This window comes from Leuciscus leuciscus, assembly GCF_965113295.1.
Source record: "Leuciscus leuciscus genome assembly, chromosome: 6".
NCBI classification, from domain to species: domain Eukaryota; kingdom Metazoa; phylum Chordata; class Actinopteri; order Cypriniformes; family Leuciscidae; genus Leuciscus; species Leuciscus leuciscus.
In genome coordinates this window covers 8505417-8528562 of record NC_138730.1, presented here as the reverse complement: position 1 = coordinate 8528562, position 23146 = coordinate 8505417, and the positions used below count along the sequence as shown (strand labels likewise).

Below are 23146 nucleotides of genomic sequence, written 5' to 3'. Positions count from 1 at the left end.
CCCGCGCCTCTCTGAACACACACACGCGCGCGCGCACGCACGCAGGCACACACACAACATATTCCAGCATTGCAAACTTGACATCGCAGCCTGTCCATTATAGCCTGTCTATGATTATAGCCATAGATATTATGTCTATGATTATAGCCCATAAGTTATAGCCACGGAGCTTCAGAGCTAAGGCGGAGCTACAGATTAGGTGTCCCTAAAGAACCCGCGTATCTAACAGTAGTTCCGCATTACATTAATTAATTTGCACGCAAGTTTTATTTATTTTTATACCGTGTATTCTCCGTGTGTATTCATGCACCGAACCGTGACGCCCGTACCGTCTTTTTGTTTCTTTTTGTTAGCGATTGCTTCGTTATATCAAGTTGGAGTCTGCATGTTGTGTTATATAGAGTCGATGGAATAATTTCTATTCGAAGTTACATTATTTTGGCAGTTCAACTCTAAGCTAGATCTATTATGGTTGTCACGAATGCGAAATGAACAAGTAAGTTAAGTTATCGATTGCTTGGCGCGCCATTAACGTTACATTTAGATTAGCTCATGTTGCTCCCTATCACTCTCCCAACCTTTAGTCAGTTCTGCACGGTTAAAGTAATATGTAAAAAGTAAAATGTCTTATTTTGGCACAACAATGAAAAAATAAATATATAATATAGTGTAATTTGACATTCATGTTTATATACATTGGGCATAATACTGCACTAGTTGTATTACTTTGTGACAGCAATGTTTCTTTAACCCTAGGAATAATGCACAAATTAGAAAAAAACGACATGCTTTTTCTTACTTTGTAATCATCTCATAAAAGCTTTTATTGTAACAATAATACCCCTTTTCCACCAAGGCAGTGCTGGTGCCGGTTCGGAGCCGGTGCCTACTCGCGAACCAGTTCTTTCTGTTTCAACAGCAAAGAACCGGTTCTCGGCCAGGAAAATTGGTTCCAAAGCGGCACCAACTCTTTGCTGGACTAGAACCGTTCTTTTACCACGTCATGCTGGGGGCGGGGTTATTGCGAGCTACAACTAGACAGTGACCGCCATTGCTAAAAACAAAGCGCTAGCTAACGTTAGTAGAAATTATTGCTGAAAGATGGAAACTAAAGCGAAACAGTGGTCGGTGGAGGAGACTAATTGTTTGTTGGCGGTATGGTCCTCGGCAGAGGTACAGGAAAAAATCGAAGGTGCTTCAAGAACAAAACATGTGTTCGAGCAGATCCAGAGGGAGATGGCTGCAGCGGGGTTTAACAGAACCATAGAGCAGATCTAGTTAAAAAAAACTAAAAAAGGATTACAGGGACCAAAAGAAGGAGTTGGGTCTAAGTGGTGATGGACGGCCACGTTGTAGAAATCCTCATTTTGAGGTTCTGGACTCGGTCCTCGGCGACAGACCAGCGTGCCAGATCACCGGGGCATTAAATTCTGCCACTGCCATGCTTGAGTCTATGATGGATGAGACGCCGCTGCAGGGTATTGCCAACAACTTTACTGATTCCGGTAAGATTAACTTTTCTAATGTTTCACCTTTGTTACAAACCAACTATACATTTCTTAGCTGTTTTGTTTACAATGCTACTTGTGCTTGCTTTTATTACATCAGGGAATAAATAGACATAATCTTTGACATAACCTACCAAAAAGACATAACCTACCAAATAAATCAATAATTTAACACAAAATATTGATTTAAAAAAGAGTTTATTGATTTAAAAACGATTATATTTAGTGAACTGAACTGCGTCCATAGCAACGCACTGTTTTTCATGGCAACGGTCTGTTATCCGTTATTAACGTTTGTGATTAAAACACGGTCTTATTTTTGTTGTTTTTAGAGTTGTTGGGCATTGATGATAGTGAATCTGACCGGGAGCTACCGCTACCACTCCACTGCAGCTCACCAGTACCGTCTTGCAGCTCAGCAGCTGAAAGCTCCACATCTGCTTCTTCCAGTCAGCAGACCAGAAAGGGTAAGGATTCTTGTTATCAAGAAACTGAAATATATCACTCTTCATTAAATTTGATTACATTTGCATTAAGTGCCTAATGAACTAGTGGTAGTTTAGGGATATGATAGTAGACATATGATATAAGGTGTATCAGTGTAGTAATACAGTATAATATAATATTATTTTGTTAATATGTTGCATTGACTCTTGTGTTTGATTCTTTACAATTGCAAAATACACAAGGAAGATCTGTGTTAATTGTAGTGTTGTTTTTTTTTTTTTTTGCACAGGCAAAAGGAAACGAGACATGAATGGGGAGCTGCTGGAATATTTCGAGAGGTCTGATGAAAGGTTCCTGCTGCACTGCAAGGACATGAATGATACCTTGATGAAGAAAATGGATGCAGACTCAACTGCAATGCTTGGACTCATGGAGCGTATGGTCATGGTGATGGAGAGGCAATCCCACTGATGACTGCTACTGAATCAAAGAAACAATGTTGCACACTGCACTGTACACACTTTAATAAAGTTTTTAAAGTGTTTTGTTTTTTTTTAATAAATGTTTTCTACAGAAACTTGTCTGCTGTAGTATGCTTAATCAACACAAAAACAAATGCAAGTAATCAAGGTTTAATTTTTATTTATTTTTTTACATTTGTGCAGATTAAACTGCTGAATTTCAGGAAACCAGAAAGAGAGAACTATTAACTCAGCAAGTATGTTACATCTGGTGTTATGGCAGTTTAAATATTTAACAAAAATACAGCACAGGTAGAATAACAATGAGTTAAGAAAAAAATAAATCAGTCATCCCCTCTACAAAAGTACTGTATTAACGCAGCTCTGATGTCAGCCCCTTCTTGATTACCATGTTCAGGTACTGCCTGGACAGGAGGCTGAATGTTTATAGGCCTATCTTGATGCTCCTCTGTAAAGTTGTCCCCATGTTCCTCACAGATGTTGTGAAGCACACAGCAGGCGAGTGTCATTTGCTTGCTCAGCTCCAGCCTGCAGTCGTTTCTTTTTAGGAGGCACCTCCATCGACCTTTAAGTCTCCCAAAACACATCTCCACAACTGAACGTGCACTGCTCAGCCGGTAATTGTAGGTCTGTTGTTCATGTGTCAGTCTGCCAGTGTCTGAAAAGGGCTTCATGAGCCAGTTCTGCATGGGGTAAGCTGGGTCACCAATTAAATAATGTCCAACATCACACCCAGAGATGTTCATTTTGTTTTGGCCCAATAACTCCCCGTCATTTAGGACTTCCCACAAATGTGATCGTCTCAGTACTCTTGCATTGTGAACACTACCTGGATAGCCAACGCATACATCCCAGAAAAGACCTTTACCATCAACCACTGCTTGGAGAACAATCGAATGCCATCCTTTCCGGTTGTAATAGTCTCTAGGGTACTCCTGTGGTGCTATTATAGGGATGTGACTTCCATCTATTGCTCCAACACACTGTGGTACTCCCACGATTTTGAAAGAATGTGGCCAGTTCTACAAACTTGTCAGCGTCAGGAAATGTAATGTGCACAGGAAGCAGCACCCTGTTGACTGCATAGCAAAAGTCTTGAACACAGTTAAAGACGGTGCTGAGGCCTACCCCAAAAAGATGGCTTATGGTCCTGTATTCGCTGCTGGTGGCCAGTTTCCAGATGGCAATTGCCACTCGCTTTCGGATTGTGACACACATACGGTAATTTGTGTTCCTTCTCCCCATGACAGGCCTGACTCGACCACAGATGTACTCAAATGACTCCCGGGACACTCGGAAATTCTGCACAAACTGCTGAGCGGTGAAATCCGGAATGATTGTGTCCCACCAGTGGCGAGATCGCGGGTGTGCCCAGACAACAGGCGGTCTCCGTCTTGCGATGTGCCGCAATACTAACGTTGCTTGTAAAGATAAAAATATTTTTAGTTGATTTCCAATGTAATCGATAACGTTAGATAGTCTGCGCCACCGGTACATACGGTAGCTAACGTTAGGGACATTAGAGCTAACGGCCTTGCTTTTGCTAACATCAATAATTAGAATCAAAACATGTTATATAATTACCCTTTTTCTCGAACGTAACCTCCGTCTGTAGTATTCCAGTCGAGCTGCACAAATTTGTTCTATGCGCCGTCTTCTAATCCCAAGAAAGGATCGCATAGCCAGGAGAAACATTTGCAAAAAAACCATGTAGTCCGCCATTGTAAATGTTTATGCTTGAAGTTGGCGCAGCCGCGCAAGCGTTTCTGGGAAAGCTATGACGTATGGCAATGTAAACAGTGACGTAACGACGTCGTTCGCTGGGCTCTCTAGTTCAGTGGAAAAACAAACAGGTTCGGAGAAGGTTCACAAGTTGAACCAACTTTGAACCAGCACTAGTTCCGAACCAGTTCTTTTTTGGTGGAAAAGGGGTATAATAGATGTTTTGGGTTCAGGCTTGGGCGTCAGTTTGGTTTGAAATGTGCTGGGGACAGAGACGCATTCGGAAGTGCATTTTCAGAAGTGCTGGGTACAATGACGCATTCATTTTTTTCCCTCTCTTTCGCGCAGGTTATGTTTTGAAAGACGATGTCCTGTAGCTCAGGCACTTTTCAACAGGCCCACCCAAAAAAAATAAATAAATAAGCTCATAATTTGTGCTAAAATAGTGTTTAGTTTTAAAAACCATTTTAAAAAGCTGGTTATATTTTGATGTTTCTGCGCAAGTTCAGCAGACAGTGAGGTTCGGGTTTGTTCCGATCAGAGCTCGTGAGTGGAGAGCGCATTTCTGAATATTCCGCTCCGCTCGTTCATTCCGCAGGGTCGCTCGCTCACCAGGGGTCTCATTTATAAAACTGTGCGTAGGAACCTTACTAAAAGTGTACGTGCGCCCGAAAGCCAAAAATGCCGTGCGCAAAAAAATATTCAGACTTATAAAACCGTTCGTACGCCAGAACCTGCGCAGAATTCACTTTATAAATCCCAGTCAGCGGAAGATTGTGCGCACATGCATCTCCACCCCGAAATAACCATATATGGAGTTTACAACGCCTAGTTTTACTATGCAGATCCTCAAATGCATATCATTTGCATATGATTATTCATCCACGTGATAACGTTTAACGGTACAAGATACATTGCATTAATAAAAATCATGTAGTTTCCTATCCTTGCCTTGTTTTTGAATACATAAATCAAATAGTGTATAAAATACATTTCAGAGAAAGTTTTTCTCAATCTTTTCCACTGGCCAAATTGTATTTTTAATTGATTTATATTTTTAATGGAAACAGATAGGCCTTGGGCAATATTTGCACGAAACTATTTTCTCAGACAATCTGGTATTATCATGATAAGCAATTATCTCTGTGGTTAAAACATTAAAACACAGCACGCCACAGGAAAAGTGTTCAAAAACATCGCATCCACAACAAATATTTCTATTGATTGAATTTGAATATAAAAAATGTTGTAACTTTTCAGTAATGATTTCATGTTTAAGTGTTTAACTCCATTAATTTGAATGGCATATTTAATCTAAATGTTTATATCAGAAGTAAAACATAGTTTAAAATCATTATTTTATTTATTTAAACTGTTATTTGCGTCAGTTTCACTAAATGGTTTCACAGTTTCACTTCCGCTCGCTCGCGCGGACATTTAAGAAGGGATGGATATTTGCTTCAAGTGACAGGCTTGGTGAGTGAAATTATATTTGTATTTAACTTTCTGTATATTCTGTATATGTAAAGACACTTAACTCCAGCTCACCATCGGTGTCGCCAAACTGCTCCATCTCCAAAACGTTCGTACGCATGGGTCAGAGTTTGCATGCAGGTGCGCAAATTTTCCCGTCAAGTTTGTTTTTATAAATCACAACTTATGCGTCAGAAGTGGCGTACGCCTCTTTCATGGCCTGTTTTGTGCGTACGCAGCGGTTATAAATGAGGCCCCAGATGTCCTGTTGCCTGGTTCGAAATCGAAAATATGTGGAATAAGGGCTGCTTCCGACTAAAAGTTTTTTTTTCTAGTCGACTAGTAGGCTAGTTGTTCATGTAAGTCATTCGTGGACAAATCGCCCCTTTATATTCATTTAATTACTTATAGCCTACAGGATAATGAGCGTTTACGTAATATAGCCGCACTCAAGCGCACGACCGCACGCATAAAGCTTGCCACGAAGAACCGGTAAAAGTAATGATTATGAATGCGTCTAAATGTGTCTAAATACGCTGTGAATGTGCATTATATGCTGAGTTTCGGTTCAATTATGAGACGAACTCCAGTTCACTCGCCGGCGCCTCCATGTTTGCTATATGATTCTGCTATATTTACCTCTTATTTATTAAATCCAGGCAATTGGTTCATGAAACATTGATTAAAATTAAGATATAATTAATTCCAAACGAAATTCAATTTAAAGAAAGGCAGCTGTTCTGTTTGAGGTCTCTGTGAAAGTTTTAAAGCAGTCTTTTAGTGCCGCTTTCAGAGCGCTCACGTCCGTATCAGAGAACTTCAGGCGGCTTGACACGTTGTTTTTTCCCTCATAAATGTGAACACGAAAAATAAAATAAAATGAATATTATAATGGATTTTTGTTGGGTCAGACAATGATTACCAAATTTCTCTCTCATATTGCTCCTCATAAACCACTGAAAACGGTCAAAAAATCGAACCAAAAGTCAAATTATTATGACGGAAGTTAAAAGTGGTGGGTACAAAATGACTCATGATGAAATCTGGTGGGTACGCGTACCCACCGTCCCCACCGAAATCGACGCCTATGGTATGTTTTTTTATTATAATAAACTTTTTTTTTTGTAATTTTGTATAAATACCCGTGTCTCCATACTTTTCTGTCTTTAGTGGGGAACCTGTGCGCGGATAATATTCTCTGGGTGAAATTCCCAGGGTGGCGTAGTCTAAACTAAACCATATAACATATATAGTGTCCTTTGTATTTTCTACTTGTGGCAACCACAGGGACAGAGCAGACTCCCCAGACCAATGTTCAATCTTAAAAGATTGAGCTTGGTCTGGTGATAGCCAGACTATGCTTATACCTCAATTCAAATTAAACTCAAATTCAGGGAATAAATTGGAATTCTCATTTAAATTCTGAATGATACTCAAAATTGCACAAAATTTACTCCACAAACAATTTAATGAAGTTGCTGAAAAAAACACCAAACACAAAGTATCAGTTCCATTAAGCCCCGAAAATACCAGATTTGGTAACAGCATTATCTGCTTCAAAAGTAATGACTTAATAAAATGATACATCTTCTCATAGCCATTATCCTTTTACCTCCTAGAATGAAGCTATACGTTACCTTAGTTGCTGCATCTCTCTCCTTCTGCTCTTTCTCCAGCTGTGTACGCAAATATTTCTTCTCCATCCTGTCCTCAGTGATAACCTCTTCCATGTCTCTGCACTGAAAAAGTTTTTTGCAGCTTATTGATACTGATTCTCTCAAAAGGAATTTTAAAAGGAATGCAAATCAGGTTACAGTTAACATGTAACGCAAATGCTTTTCATATAAAAACCTTTTTGGACAGCTCTTGAATTCGTGCCTGGCTGTTGTTTCTTTTATTCTTTAGAGCAGTAATCTCTTGCTCCTTCTCCTTCATGTCTTTTTCATACCGCTGGATCCAAAACTGGAACTTTTCCCCTAAGTTCTTTTAGGCACAAACAGTTCAGTGACAGCAATTAATCCTGGTGTATTTGCATCAGAATAGGCTTAATTAAAGTGCTTACAAACAGAACTCCAAGCATAACCAACAAGACAATTTAGTCAGCCAGCTTCATTACCAAAGTTTCAGTGGTGAGCAGCATGGAAATTCTTTCTTAGAGTTAGAATTCTCAACTCCTCTCCGAGGCCTCATGGGACAGTACAGTGTTTATCAGATGTGCACTTCAGAATCTCACTGGAAGTCAAGTCATATAGTAGGTGATCTGGGTACTTGTAGCCTACTGTATTATGAGTATTATGAATAAGAATGTACTACTCATCTCACATTCTGTTTTTCACCTACTATAAAGTAGGGACGTATACACATTCGGACACAGGGATAGTTCAAAATAAAATTCGCAAACAGCATAGTAAAGTCGTCTGGTTGGAACATCAACTCTCGAACTGTGGTTAGAAGCATAGTTACTCATTATCAGGAGCACAATAACAAGGGGAAGGTTAGGATGATTTCAGGGGGCCTTATCAGAGAGGCCATCTAAATTGCCATCTTGAATTAAATAACATAAGTTATTATTCCATCACATGTGCATGACATCATTAACAGCAGTCCTATAATGTTGAACCAACATAGTTCAAATGACACTATTACTAAGACTGCATTTACACTGCTGGTCTTGATGCCCAATTCCAATTTGTTGACTATTTTGGATTTGTTTGATGACCAGCTTACATCTTCTTTTAAAAGTGAAAAGTGATCTGCATTTACACTATATATTTAGTGAAACAATCCAAGGTAGACATACTGATCCAGAAAAAGGAAGTAAAAATGGCGCGATTTGCAATGGATGCGGAGGAAATTACAATACAAGCTTTTGCCTTCCACACCATCTTTAAAAATCATCAATACATTGAGTTGAGCCTTCGTCCTCCATTGCGCCATTGAAAAGATTAATGTGATCGCAGTTGGTGTCCACCTGAGTTGACGTTATTTGCCATCATCGCTTTTTCAATTATGTATGACTCGCATTGACAGGGGAATATCCTGAAGATCTTGATTTGGCTTGCAGCTAAACTCTGCAGGACAGTGGCCCACCAGGAGCAAGACTTGACACCCTACTCTATACCAATTGGGGTACAATCAGAGGTGCACATCCCTGCAAGTACAAATCTAGTTTGTTTTACAAAGCTTTATGAATTACGTTACATAAAATTAAGTTGTATTTCACTTACTGCATGTTGTCTTTTTAGGAAGCTCTCCATCTCCATGTGAACATTCTTTTCCTCCTCGGTTTTCTCTTGCACCATCTGAGAGTGCGACCAAAGGTGGAAGTTGTAAATCAAAATATGATGGTATGTGGGTTTTACAGTATGTTTGGGTATCAGAATTATTGGAATTGGAATTATAAACTTGTTAATTGGAAAGTGAATTTAAAAAGTCCTGACTTCTGTCACTTGACCGTATTGATGTAAAAATGACCAAAATGGCAGTGGCAGTTAAAATTAAAATTAAAACGCCATTGTTCCTGAATGGACTTATAAATTGTTAATTAAATGTTGGCTTGTCTGAAAGTTTAAAAAGTAACACAAAATGATGCAACATAGAGGTTGCAGAACAAGTTGTCAAACACACCCGAACTTCATCTTCCAGTTCTTTCTCCTTGTGACTGTTGAGTCTCAGCCCTTGGCAGACTAGCTGTTCGGCATAGCTCTTCACAAATTTCTCTTGTCGGTTTGTCCTCACTCTCATGTTCTGTGCCTGCACCCTCAGGTAGTCCAACAACTCCTCAAGCCTCTGGGAAGAAAATTGTTTTTTTCAGCCAAACTGAAAGCCACATGTGTATTTGTCCAACATTTTAGACCAATGTTCAAAAGTAAAGATGACGCAGTACTTTTGTGTATCAGCTTTTGTCAACAATTAGGATTCCTTGCATTGTGACATTAGCTATGTTTCCATCCAAAGGTTGTGAATTTAACTAATGTGCAAAATTGGAATATTGCATGAAACATTTGCTTTCTGATAAACTGGCACTAAATATCATTACCTAGTTATGGCATGAAACTCTAGATGGCGCAGGCTGATAGGTCCAACTCATTTGGTAGCGATCACGTCATTATCTACATAGCAAAGCTGATTGGTTGTTGTTGCATCAGCGGCCTATGAGCTGCGGCTCAACATTCAAACAAATACCGATAGTGTTGCTGTTAGCAGTCTGCAGCGTGCTTTCAGAACGCATCTAGAATCAACATCTAAGATAAATGATTGATGTTTTATTCCACATCTCTGTGCATATTGTGTGGTCCAGTTATTAATTCCTAAATGGAGCCATCTTTACAAGTTTTAAACTAGCTTTATGTTAGAAATGTTTTAAACTAGTGTCATGTTAACATTTGCACGAATCACTGAAATGTGAAGCATATAGCAGAAGTGTTTATTGTATGCAACAGCAGTATTGCTGACATACTATTGTATGTCATCGCTGTTTTATATGGGTTAGCATGGATATGAAAACAGTTAAAGTGATATAAGCATTTGCGCTTTAAACAGCGTTCATAGATTTAGCTGCAAAAGTTTATTGACAACGCATTCATTTATTTCCAAGAGCAATGTTTTTATTAGCTATGCTAAATTTGTGTGGTTGATTCAGATGCTTGAATCATGCTAAAACAACAATCAATACAGTTAAACTAAGCCTCTGTTTATAGTCTTGTGGAGTGATTTACTAAGCATAAGTTGGAGCGTTACGCATTTGTTTCTATGAAGCAGCAATTGGTCTATTGTTTGTTTCTCTGTGAGTATACGCTATGCTATGGATGAGGAGGTTAAAGAAAAATAAGCAAAAAAAAGACGTTATTTTATTTCAAGGGTAATGTTTTCATTAGCTAGGCTTAACATGTTGATGCAGCGTCAGAACAAGATTCTGTCATACATTATCACTCCAATTGGCTTTTCATTTATCAAATAAGACCATGAGGGTTTTGTAATCATTATCAAATGACTTATTGATGATACTTGCTCAGGTGGTTGCTGGGTTCCTATCTCTATCAGCTTGTCCATCTTTATATCTATTGTAGAACACATAGCATGCATTTATATAATGTTAAGCAGGTCGGCAAGGCAGCCAAGACACACATAGCGTTAACTCACTAGTGCTAAGCTGGTCTGCAAAGTAGCCAAGGCACGCATAGCCTTAAATCACTAGTGTTAAAGGGGTCATATAATGGTACATGCACTTTTACAAGTTAATTGTACTGAAATGTGTGTTGGCAGTGCCTTTATACAACAATCATAAAATGATAAAAATCCATCCAGTGTTTTTTTTTTTTAATCTCCTTATATGTTTTCCCCTGTCTCTAATCAAGCCGTTCGACCGTGTGACGCCACACGGTCGGACGCCCCGCCCACGATTGTTGATTGACAGCAGCGTTTCAAATCAGACCCGCCCTCGCTCGTGAGCGAGCTGTCAGTCATCATAGTCCGCGTGGTCAGTGTTGTTACGCATACGCTGGATCGCTGTCTATAAGCAGAATGGTGTCTAAGCGATTGTGGTGTTCTGTTCTTGGGTGCAATAAGGAACACAGCAGTCATTTTGACGAACCGCTGAAGACGCAGTGGCTGAGTTTGTTTTTCAATTCCCCACGATCAACGTCAATGCTTTCATGTTTGCGCGAATCATTTCACACACCAGACTGCTTTATAAACGAGGGTCAGTATAAAGCTGGTTTTGCTAAGAAAGCTGCTCCTGAAAAAAGGATCGGTACCAACTATTTGTGTTCCTGCTGAACCTCCAGAAGAAGAAGTGAGTGTAACGTTTTATTAACCTTTATATTAATCTTTATATTAATCTTTGCAAATCGCTTGCACGCTTCACGATGAATGCGGCTGTTTACACTCAGGGTACATTACGGCATTTTTCTATGTACGACGTTCTCAATATAATTCATAATCCCACGTTTATAATGAACAACGCGTTATGATTATTGTGTTATGGTTATAACAAATGGTGTACGCACAGAACAGAGGGGCGGGGTGAGCAAAGCGCATTATCATTTAAAGACACATGCACTTAAACGGCGTGCTGAAAACAGAGCTGTTTTTGACCAGGTAAAATGAGTGTTCCCTTTCGAGGGAACTCGCACTGCGTCGTTGAAAACGACTCTTTGGGGACGCTCCCTTAGCGTGCGCCTCTGAAGTATGAATGAAACTAATCCAATCCTGATTGGTGTTGCGTCATGACGTAACATGTGACGGCATAACCGGATGCATAAAAGTGACGCTGGCACACACACACATTAGCTTTCGCTCTTCAGCAAGCGCTCTCTGTGAAACTGTCTGTCTTATTTGATGTTGTTTGTCAGCCTCTATATTATGGCGAGTGAAAGATACACTAAGTGTGTGCACCCCTGCCCTATATTTCTCACGGGTGGAGACACGCATCAGTTGTGTGTACACTGTTAGGAGCGCAGCACGCACAGGCAGTTCTCGAGGGGGCTGCCTGTGAACACTGTGAAAGTACTGTAGAGTGCTGCGCTCCCACTTGGCTCGCGATCCCCGCGGTTCGGGTCCCGCGTCCGTTGAGGCGGCGCGGTGGCTTGGATCGTGGGGATCGCAGAAGGATCTCGCGGATGAGAACGAGACTGCCGAGGCACTTTCATGTTCATCATCCGCAGATTCTATAACGCTCGCTCACGACGCAGAAGCCCGCGATGTGGCTTCTTCTGCCCGTGACGAGTGCCCGATGCTCGAGCTATCTGCTTCTGAGGAAGTGGATGTGCTCAGCATCGGGGACGAGGAACATGAGTCACACTCGCCGGTGTTGTTGTAACCCAAAATAAAAATAAAAAGTTGTCCCACTACATTGCAATACAGAATCTATAGCTCGGATCTCGCGTTTGTCGAGGCAGCGCGTAGATGACGGCTACTCTGCAATAAAGATTCTGTGTGGGTGCGAGGCATGCACTGTCAGCTCCTGAGGGTGCTGGCTGTGGTTTTTAAGAAATATCTCGACGCACACAGCCGTGCGTTTCGGGTGTTTCAGCCTCGAGCCCGTTGACTTTCTTTTCGAAGAGATGAAAGCCAAATATATTGTGAACGACTCATATCTCGCGTTTGTTGAGGCAGCGCTTAGATTACGAGTCTGCAATAAAAGGGACACACGCGATCTGTGAAATAATACTGTTGGGTGCGAGGCATTCACAATCAGCTCCTGAGGGTGCTGGCAGTGTTCACTTCATTGAGAAATATATCGGCGCGAGTGCAATCCGTGCGCTGTCGGATGTTTCAACCTCGCACCTGATGACTTTCTTCTCGAGGGATGAAAGCCAAATATATTGTAACGGTTCGAATCTCGCGTTTGCCGAGGCAGCGTGTAGATTACGAGACCGTATAAATAAATATTAAAACAGTATTGTCTGGTGATTATGGCTGCATTCAATTCTATGAATTAATATGATGGAATTGAAATGATGGAATATATTATCTGACTTTAGGAAGTTCGATATTTTAATTCAACCTACCATCCAGACCGTGTTTCACTTATCGAGTGTTTTTGGCTGCATTTAATTCTGAAGAATTAAAAGGATGAGCAGCGAACATCAAAAATCGTTTAAGATTTTTCCCTGCCGGTCCTCCGCTTCAGGGTATCGAAAACGAGACGAAGATGGCTGTCCCCCCCCGTGGAGGTATGAGCGAGAATCGCTCCTCCGCGGAGCCCTCAGGAAATCGATGTTTGTATCCAGCTTCAAGTGCGCTTTGGGACACATCGGTTTTCAGCGAATGCACGCTGTAAAAGGCGCCCAAAAGGCTTGCGACCAGTGTTCGCGTTCGCCAATCGGAACTGTTTTCAATTTATTCCCTGCCGGTCCTCCGCTTCAGGGTGTCGAGAACGAAACCCAAAGAGTCTCCCCTCTGGGGGAGCCCTCAGGAAATCGATATCTGTATCCCGCCGTAAAGTGCGCTTCGGGCCACAATGATTTCCAGCGAACGCACACCGTGGCGTTCACCCCAAAAGCTTGCAATAGGGCACCGTCTATGGTCACAAAATCTTTCTCGACTTTTTCCTGCCGGTCCTCCGCTTCAGGAGGTCGAGAATAGTGCTCGAAAAACACCCGAGGTCAGTCTCGAGGGGCTGGTTCCCTTAGTAGATTTTGTAGAAGAATGGCAACGCCTTCCGAATATATCTATATGGGTCCTGAATATTATAAAATATGGGTAAAGACTGCAGTTCGGTCACCGACCTCCCAAGTTTGCTGGGGTGGTACTGACTGCAGTGGTTCCAGAACAGACTCGGGTTATGGAACAAGAGGTACAGAACTCTACTGGTCAAAGGGGCCATATAAATTGTTCCCCTACCAGAGAAAGAGTCCGGGTTTTACAGCCGGTACTTTATAGTTCCAAAGGAGGATGGCGGGCTGAGGCCGATTTTAGATTTGAGGCAGTTGAATAGTTTTCTCTGAGGAGATTCAGGTTCAAGATGCTCACTGTTCCCATCATCGTGAATCAAATCAGATCCGAGGATTGGTTTGTCACGATAGATCTAAAAGACGCCTATTTTTATGTCTCCATCCTTCCATGTCACAGGAGGTTCCTGAGGTTTGCTTTCGGGGGCAAAGCGTACCAATATCGGGTTCTTCCGTGCGGCCTAGCACTCTCTCCCCGCACGTTCACTAAGTGTATGGATGCAGCTCTGGCTCCACTGAGGCTTCAGGGCATCCGTATTCTGAATTATATCGATGACTGGCTCATATTGGCCCAGTCTCGAGAAATGGCAATTCGGCATCGAGATGTCGTTCTTGGCCACATTCAGAAATTGGGGTTGAGACTCAACACTAGGAAAAGTGTGTTAGAACCAGCTCAGAATACTACTTTTCTGGGCATAGTATGGAATTCGGTTACGATGCAGGCACGTATGTCTCCCGCACGTATCGAAATCCATCCTGACCATGGTGTCAGGGATAAAGCTAGGCCAGGCCATCACTGTAAAGCAATTTCAAAGACTGCTGGGCCTCATGGCAGCGGCATCCAACATAATTCCTTTGGGCCTTCTTCACATGAGGCCCCTTCAGTGGTGGCTCAAAGCCAAGGGGTTTTTCCCCCAAGGGGAATCCGTTCCGTATAATAAAGGTTACGCGCAGATGCCTTCGTTCCTTATTAATATGGAAGAAATCTTGGTTCTTGTCCCAAGGGCCAGTATTAGGGGCGTCATGTTGCCGGAAAACCATTTCAACAGACGCTTCCCTCACTGGCTGGGGCGCGGTTATCGGCGCTTTGCCAGGGGTCTGTGGCAGGACCTTCATCATTCTTGGCATATAAATTGCCTAGAAATGTTGGCTGTGTTCAGGGCTCTGAGGAGTTTCCTCCCAGACATCAAAGGTTACCACGTCTTGATACGTTCGGACAATACATCAGTGGTAGCGTATCTGAACCGACAAGGGGGACTCAGATCGCGCCCTCTATCCAGATTGGCGCATCAGATTATTTTATGGTCCCAAGGGAAAATATTATCTATAAGAGCAATATATGTCCCGGGGGTTCAGAATCAGGGAGCAGACATCCTGTCAAGGCAGGGGCTGAGGCCCGGGGAATAGAGACTCCATCCAGAGGTGGTGGAGCTGATATGGCAGAGGTTTGGACCAATGGAAGTGGAGCTGTTTGCGTCTTGAGGGACGTCCCACTGTCCACTTTGGTTCTCCCTCACTCATCCAGCCCCGCTGGGGTTGGATGCCATGGTACAGGCCTGGCCGAGGCTTCGCCTGTACGCTTTCCCCCCCCCGATCGCTCTGCTCCCGGGAGTCCTGGAGAGGGTCCGTCAGGCGGGCATCAGTCTTCTTCTGGTAGCCCCGTTTTGGCTGGCCCAAGTATGGTTTTCGGACTTAATTTCACTCCTGATAGCTCCGCCATGGCAGATTCCTCTGAGGAGGGATCTGTTGTCTCAGGCGGAGGGCAGTATATTCCATCCTCGCCCAGAGCTGTGGAAATTGTGGGTCTGGCCTCTGAGGGGGCTCAGTACCTAAATGCTGTTCTATCATTTGGGGTGCACGGAACCATACTTATCTCTGGGGTTCCGTCTACTAGGAGATTATATGGCCTTAAGTGGAATGTTCTTCCACTTGGTATAGAGAACATGAGTTAGGCCCAGTTAACTGCCCAGTGGCTTCAGTTCTGGATTTTCTTCAAGATCGTTCTCTGCGAATCTCTCCCCGTCCACATGGATGGTGCACATGGATGCCATTGCGGCGTTCCATGCACCACTGAATATTGGGCCTTTGGGGAGGCACCATCTGGTCATACTATTTCTCCTTGGTACATAGAGGATGAGACTGACAGTCAGGTCCAGGGTTCCTTCCTGGTACCTAGTGGTGGTTCTCGAAGGGCTATCCCTGGCTCCCTTCGAATCCCTTCAGTCGGCTTTGCCTAGGACCTCACGTTCTAGATAGCCTTTCTCTTAGCTACTTCTTATAAAGAGACTGGGGGACCTCCAAGCCCTGGCATTAACGCCAGCTTGCTTGGGGTTTGCCCCGGCGGAGTTAAGGCCATCCTGCATCCGAGACCCAGCTATGTGCCTTAAGTGCAATTTAACATGGCTAGGTCCATGGTCCTGCAAGCATTTCATCCTCCACCACATGTGTCGGCAGAAGAGAAGAGGTTCCTTGCTCTGCCAGTCAGAGTTCCGAGTATTACCTTGAGAGGTCCTCTTCTTGGAGGAGGTCGGACTTACTGTAGTGTGTTTCGGGTCACCTAATGAGGGGCTCCCGGCTAAACAAACCATAAGTAGGCCTACAAGGTGCGCAATTTGCCTTCACCTTTGGCTGTAAGGGCTCATTCTACTAGAGGCATGGTGTCCTCTAGAGCCCTCCTCTTGGGAGTGCCCCTCCAGGAGATCTGTGAGGCAAGCCGGTTGGGCTACCCCACACACTTTTATCAGGTTTTATAGTCTGCACCTCCCTAGTACGCCTGGCGCACATGTGCTCTCGTCCTAGATGGGTGCCTGAGTTCAGTTTCACTCTAGGGCAGGCCTTTTCTCGGTGCGTGGCCTAGTGGGCATTCGTTCCCCAAAGAGTCGTTTTCAACGACGCAGTGCGAGTTCCCTCGAAAGGGAACGTCTCGGGTTATGACTATAACCCTTGTTCCCTGAGAAGGGAACGAGACACTGCGTCGTCCTGCCACGCCCCTCAATGCCGGAGAGCGGCTTGCTTCATCGCGAGGCTAATGTGTGTGTGTGCCAGCGTCACTTTTATGCATCCGGTTATGCCGTCACATGTTACGTCATGACGCAACACCAATCAGGATTGGATTAGTTTCATTCATACTTCAGAGGCGCACGCTAAGGGAGCGTCCCCAAAGAGTCGTTTTCAACGACGCAGTGCGAGTTCCCTTCTCAGGGAACAAGGGTTATAGTCATAACCCGAGACGTTTTCTTACAATACTAATGAGAATTTTTAATTAGTTTTAATAACAAAAATGGCATTATATGACCCCTTAAAAGCTGGTTGGCAAGGTAGCCAAGGCGCAGATAGCCTTAGGTCACTAGTGTTGTTTGTTGGGGGTTAATTCATGTATGTTACATGCAGCAGCAGCAGCAGCATGCTCACAGCAATGTCTGTGAATGTATTGGCAGTAGCAAGTCCTGGTACTTGCTCTGCAGCAACGTAGCACACTTATTCTACCAAAACCAAATACACTAACATTGCCAATTCCATTACCATGCCAATCTCTATTATTTACTATACCAATCTCCCGAGAGTTGTCATGACAGAATTACCTAGTTCTGACATGGAACTCTAGATGCCGCAGGCTTATAGGTCTAATTCATTTGGTAGCGAGTAGTGCTGCATTAATCGCAATTTCCATGTAATCGCATTTAAATGAGATGGCTTATTGCGATTTTGAAATCACAAAGGCTGAGATTATTTTGAATGCGCAGCTTGTCACTGATGTACGGCTCTGTAAACGCTGCTCCATCTTGAAAGCACTGTGAGTTTGAATCACTTATAACGTGCATTTGAAAAAGCAACACGTGTCAAACAGCTTTCCAAACATGAGAAGCATTTAATAACCTCTTGTCCAACAAAAGACAACATTTAATAACATGCTTTTACTCCGAACTCACTTCATAACGACAGTTGAGCATTCTTCTGTGAGATTATGGGGCTTCTTACACAGAATAAGGCAGTTGTGTGTTTATTGGTCATGTTTAATCAATCAAAGCATTTAAATCTCCTGTTTATTCAGCTACAGCGATAGGGATTTCCTGGAATGACGGGCGTTATCTACTTCTGTGGCAGGGCATATTTGGCATGTCTGCACGAGAGCACCCTCTGGTGTTCAGATGGAGCAGCATTTACTACCGACCAGCCGCACTGCACTGACAAGCTGCGCATAAAATAATCGCAGCCTTTGCCAAATCGCGTGCGGTTTCAGTGCGATTAATTGTGAAGCCCTAGTAGTGAGTACATCATTATCTACAAATCACAGCTGATTGGTTGTTGTTGCATCAGTGGCCAATGAGCTGCGGCTCAACATTCAAACAAATATCGGTAGTGTTGCTGTTAGCAGTCTGCAGCACGCTTTCAGAAACCATCCACCTTTCCCAGCTCCACCTGTATAGATCTGCTATGAGGTTAATTAATGTATATTACAAATGCAGCAGCAGCAGCAGCATGACTTATGCGCATTTTTAGTATAGTATTATTATCATCCAGCAGTTTTTGATACAATATCCCAAAATGTGTATTAAAAATAGGTGGATGGAAACATAGCTTTTGTTGCCATGAAAGTTAAGCACACTTCATGCTTTACAAACACCAGCGAAATATGCACAGTAAAATCAGGAATATTATGTTAACAGTGTTCAAGTCAAATAAATATGAATTAATTAAAAATGTTCTATGCAAAATGACACAGATGATTACCTCGCACTCCTCTGTTTTTTTGCTTGTGAATGTCAAGTAACTGTTTTTGCAGTGCTTTAATCTTGAGACGACCCTCTTCCTCCCTACAGTTTGTGTAAAATGTGGTTTATGTTCACTGTTTGAGGCTACAAAGTACAGTACATGATATTTTGGCTTAAATAATTTGTCAGTTCATGTTAAGACCTGTTTATTATGTCCAGAAGTTGGACTTTCTTCTTCCGGTCCTCTTCTACTGCTCGACCATTAACTCATTTAACACGTCTGACATAAACTGCCTATGGGATCAAAGATGATGTTGAAATGGTTTATGAAACATTAAGAAATGTTCAAATCAGTAAATAAATATACAATGATACATATATACATTTTCAGTAACAGTAAATAAATATAATTTTTTTTACTTTAAATTAAAAACTACAGCTAAAACTGTTAATTACATATAATGCATCCCTATAACATTGAGGAAGTGTGCACGCATACCTGTCTCTCTGTACTTTGGCCAGGTTGTCATGAGTAAGTAGACTCTCCTGACTACTTATTTGCTTTTGGGATTTGTGTAATTTGCCTGTGAAATCAGACAAACTGCTCCCAGCCATCAGTCGATCTGTTTTTAGTTGCAGTTCGGTCCTTTGCTGCTAAATATTGAGTGATACAAAGAAAAACATGATTGTGAGATAAAACAGCAATGATTGCATGCGGACAATGAGGTGTTATAACTAGTGTGTGGTGAGCTGGCAATAAAACCATACAAGGAACTCTTATTAAAGGACAATTCCGGTGAAAAATGAACCTAGGGGTAATTAACACATGGTTACCGAGTCGATCGTTCTCTGGGATGCGTTTTCATGATAATCGAATGTAAAGAGTTTTATCTCTAAAAACAGATTAGCTTATAACGCTAGTATATGGGGCATTGAATAAGTAAAAGTAAATCACTAGTTAATACCACTAACAAGGCTCAAAATAGCCTCACACTAACACGGTAGCATAATGAGGGTCCCTACATGCAAACCGAAGCATTGAGAACTTTGTAAGGCCCTGATCACACCTAACGCGTTTTTCAGGTTCGAAAACGCGAGGTGCACAGCATACAAGCGACTCCTTGTCAGGCATCAGGTGAAGAAGGGCACAGGCAACTGTCTCCTCCGTGACAACACTACCATCCTTGACTCAACACCTGCAGCCATGACTATCGCACTCAGAGTGGATGTGGAGCCTGTAGAAGTTCTTGTGCCAGAGGATGACACTTTCTCTCACACTTCCTGATGTTGACAGTCTGTCTGAGTACAAGGAAGCTGCAATTGCATACATTGCAGGCTTCATTGTGAAGAAGATGAAGCAGAAGGTCACTTGCATGCCATGCTCACAAGCAATAAACACAGATGACGTGGTACATGGATTCATCACTCTAAAGAACAGAGGTGGCCTACAGAAACCATCACCAGGCATTATTGCAATTTGTCAAGCGACAGAAAAACGCTTCCAGCAGCTTCTCAATGCCAATGAAGGAAAGCCTCCACGGGGAAAAGGGACAACGGCAACTATAGTCACCCAGGTTCTGTCTGCTTGTTCCGAAAATAATCTTTTCCCACAGCTACACAGCCACATGTTTGACATGTCTGTTGAAGCCAACCATGTACATGTTCTAGTGAAGATGGCTTCTTCATGGTATTGTAAAGTTAGATTAAACCATATCGCGAGGCGGGAGACAAAAAAAAAACTAAAAAAAAAGGCAAGGTAGTTCGCAGAAAGCTCACAAAATTAATCCATTTCTGTGGAGATTAAACTAGTTGTTGTAAATATGGTTAGTATGTGTTTGTGTATATATGTACGAATGTACTGTATGTGTGTGTGTGTGTGTGTGTGTGTATGTAAACTCAGCAAAAAAAGAAACGTCCCTTTTTCAGGACTGTGTATTTCAACAATAATGTTGTAAAAATCCAAATAACTTTACAGATCTTCATTGTAAAGGGTTTAAACAATGTTTTCCATGCATGTTCAATTACCCATAATCAATTAATTAACATGCACCTGTGGAATGGTCGTTAAGACCTTAACAGCTTACAGAGAGTAGGCATTTAAGGTCACAGTTCTAAAAACGCAGGACACTAAAGAGACTTGTCTACCGACTGTGAAAAACACCCAAAGAAAGATGCCCAGGGTCCCTGCTCATCTGCGTGAACGTGCATTAGGCATGCTGCAGGGAGGCATGAGGACATGCTGATGTGGCCAGGGCAATAAATTGCCATGTCCGCACTGTGAGACGCCTAAGACAGCGCTACAGGGAGACAGGAAGGACAGCTGATCATCCTCGCAGTGGAAGACCACATGTAACAACACCTGCACAGGATCGGTACATCCGAATATCACACCTGCGTGACAGGTACAGGATGGCCACAACAACTGCCCGAGTCACACCAGGAACACACAATCCCTCCATCAGTGCTCAGACTGTCTGCAATAGGCTGAGAGAGGCTGGACTGAGGGCTTGTAGGCCTGTTGTAAGGCAGGTCCTTACCAGACATCACCAGCAACAATGCCGCCTATTGGCACAAACCCACCTTCGCTGGACCAGACAGGAGTGGCAAAAAGTGCTCTTCACTGATGAGTCACGGTTTTGTCTCACCAGGGGTGATGGACGGATTCGTGTTTATCGTCGAAGGAATGAGCGTTACACCGAGGCCTGTACCCTGGAGCGGGATCGATTTGGAGGTGGGGGGTCCGTCATGGTCTGGGGCGGTATATCACATCACCATCGGACTGAGCTTGTTGTCATTGCAGGCAATCTCAATGCCTTGCGGTACAGGGAAGACATCCTCCTCCCTCATGTGGTACCCTTTATGCATGCTCATCCGGACATGATCCTCCAGCAGGACAATGCCACCAGCCATACTGCTCGTTCTGTGCGTGAGTTTCTGCATGACAGCAATATCAGTGTTCTGCCATGGCCAGCGAAGAGCCCGGACCTCAATCCCATTGACCATTGAAGCACGTCTGGGACCTGTTGGATCGCAGGGTGAGGGCTAGGGCCATTCCCCCCAGAAATGTCCAGGAACTTGCAAGTGCCTTGGTGGAAGAGTGGGGTAACATCTCACAGCAAGAACTGACAAATCTGGTCCAGTCCATGAGGAGGAGATGCACTGCAGTACTTCAAGCAGCTGGTGGCCACACCAGATACTGACTGGTACTTTTGATTTTGAGCCTCCCTTCATTCAGGGACACATTATTCTATTTATGTTAGTCCCATGTCTGTGAAACATTTTTAGTTTATGTCTTATGGTGTTGACTCTTTTAGTGTTCATACAAATATTTACACACATTAAGTTTACTGAAAGTAAAAACAGTTGAAAGTCAGAGGACGTTTCTTTTTTTGCTGAGTTTGTGTATATATTTGTGTTTGTGAATAAATATTTTCATGTAGTTAATGTTCTTGTGTAGATATTTATGTGTGTGTGTGTGTGTGTGTGTGTGTGTTTGTAAAACATTTACTGACTGTGAGCTGTAGCTGAATACGCCTGTTCTGTCGTGCTACTATCAGTTCTTTAATATGTGGCCATTTTATGTGTGTATGTAATATAAATGTGTGTATATATTCTAAGTGTAATATAAATGTCATTTTCATGTTGTCTGCGTCTTGGTTTGTTAAGTACGTTTTGTCCAGTATACCGATACTCACTCTTGGCTTGCACTTGTTCACTTTGTATAAGCCATAAGTTCAAAAATGTAACATGACATGTTGTTACTGAAAAACAAAAAAATACCCACAAAACAGTTGTTGTTCATTTCACTTAATCCTGTTTGCAAGTTAATAGTAAAAAGTTTATATTGGTTCTTTAATATGTGGCCGTTTTATGCGTGTATGTATATTCTAACTGTAATATAAATGTTATTTTCATGTTGTCTGCGTCTTGGTTTGTTAAGTAAGTCTTGTCCAGTGTACTCACTCTTGGCCTACACCTTGACGTGGTGAGTGGGCTTTCTACTAAGCTAGGCCATAACATTTGCATTGTATTTACCAGTATTTCTGTTTTCAGATCAGCCTAAGGTGCGGAACAGTTTGAAATCCTAACAGATGGAGCAAAAGCTATGTTGACCAGTGGCAACTTCTGATTTCAAAGACTTTTCATCAGATCAGTGCCATTCAGACACTCAGCAATGTTATTTAAAAAATAACTGGGACTGGGTAAACTCCATAAAGATCAGTGCCATTCTGCAATACTGACTATTTACTAGCTTACAACATTTTGTGTTATTTACCTGTAATGCTCAAGACATAAATGTAAATTTACTTCCGCATCTAGGTCTTCAATTCAACCTACTGATTGTTTTTGCTCCTACTGCAATTTAATTGTAAATGTTTGACAGCATAGACAAAACTGGTTTGATAGTTAAATGTAGGTCACAGTTGATCGAAAAGTTCCATAAACATTTGTAAGTGTTTTCATTTTCAAGTTCAGTGCCATCAACAGTAAGTTTGTAAATGAACAGACATTGGTTTGGCATAAGTAAAGGGAAGGGTGTAACAGTCCATCAGTCCTAGACAAAAAAGTAACATGTACAGTGTCAATGGGTTCAATATCATCATTTGTTAGAAAAGTTCCATAAACAT

At 42.3% G+C, this 23146-nt stretch overlaps 1 protein-coding gene and 1 pseudogene across 2 annotated transcripts; one reads left to right on the top strand and one right to left on the bottom strand.

Annotated features, from left to right (window-relative positions):
• Nucleotides 1-1442: 1442 nt before the first annotated feature.
• On the top strand, nt 1443-2439 carry LOC309502152 (uncharacterized protein). Its single transcript, XM_082174418.1, has 3 exons — nt 1443-1505; nt 1841-1975; nt 2245-2439. Exons 1-3 carry the CDS (start codon nt 1454-1456, stop codon nt 2424-2426), a joined length of 369 nt encoding a protein of 122 aa, XP_082030544.1. The 5' UTR covers nt 1443-1453; the 3' UTR covers nt 2427-2439.
• Nucleotides 2440-6933: 4494 nt separating this feature from the next.
• On the bottom strand, nt 6934-21521 carry LOC309500482 (dynein regulatory complex protein 9-like; annotated as a pseudogene). The gene is made up of 8 exons (XR_014211796.1): nt 21291-21521; nt 19018-19172; nt 18721-18812; nt 18538-18620; nt 9260-9421; nt 8860-8934; nt 7484-7615; nt 6934-7371 (listed from the first exon to the last, which is right to left on the bottom strand). The product of XR_014211796.1 is annotated as a dynein regulatory complex protein 9-like (transcript).
• Nucleotides 21522-23146: the final 1625 nt, after the last annotated feature.

What these genes read in the sequence shown, in the direction of transcription:
- LOC309502152 (XM_082174418.1), top strand. Translation starts at nt 1,454, where the DNA reads ATGATGGATGAGACGCCGCTGCAGGGTATTGCCAACAACTTTACTGAT. An exon ending in CAACAACTTTACTGATTCCG is followed by an intron (nt 1,506 to 1,840) that starts GTAAGATTAACT and finishes TGTTGTTTTTAG; the next exon opens with AGTTGTTGGGCATTGATGAT. An exon ending in CAGTCAGCAGACCAGAAAGG is followed by an intron (nt 1,976 to 2,244) that starts GTAAGGATTCTT and finishes TTTTTTGCACAG; the next exon opens with GCAAAAGGAAACGAGACATG.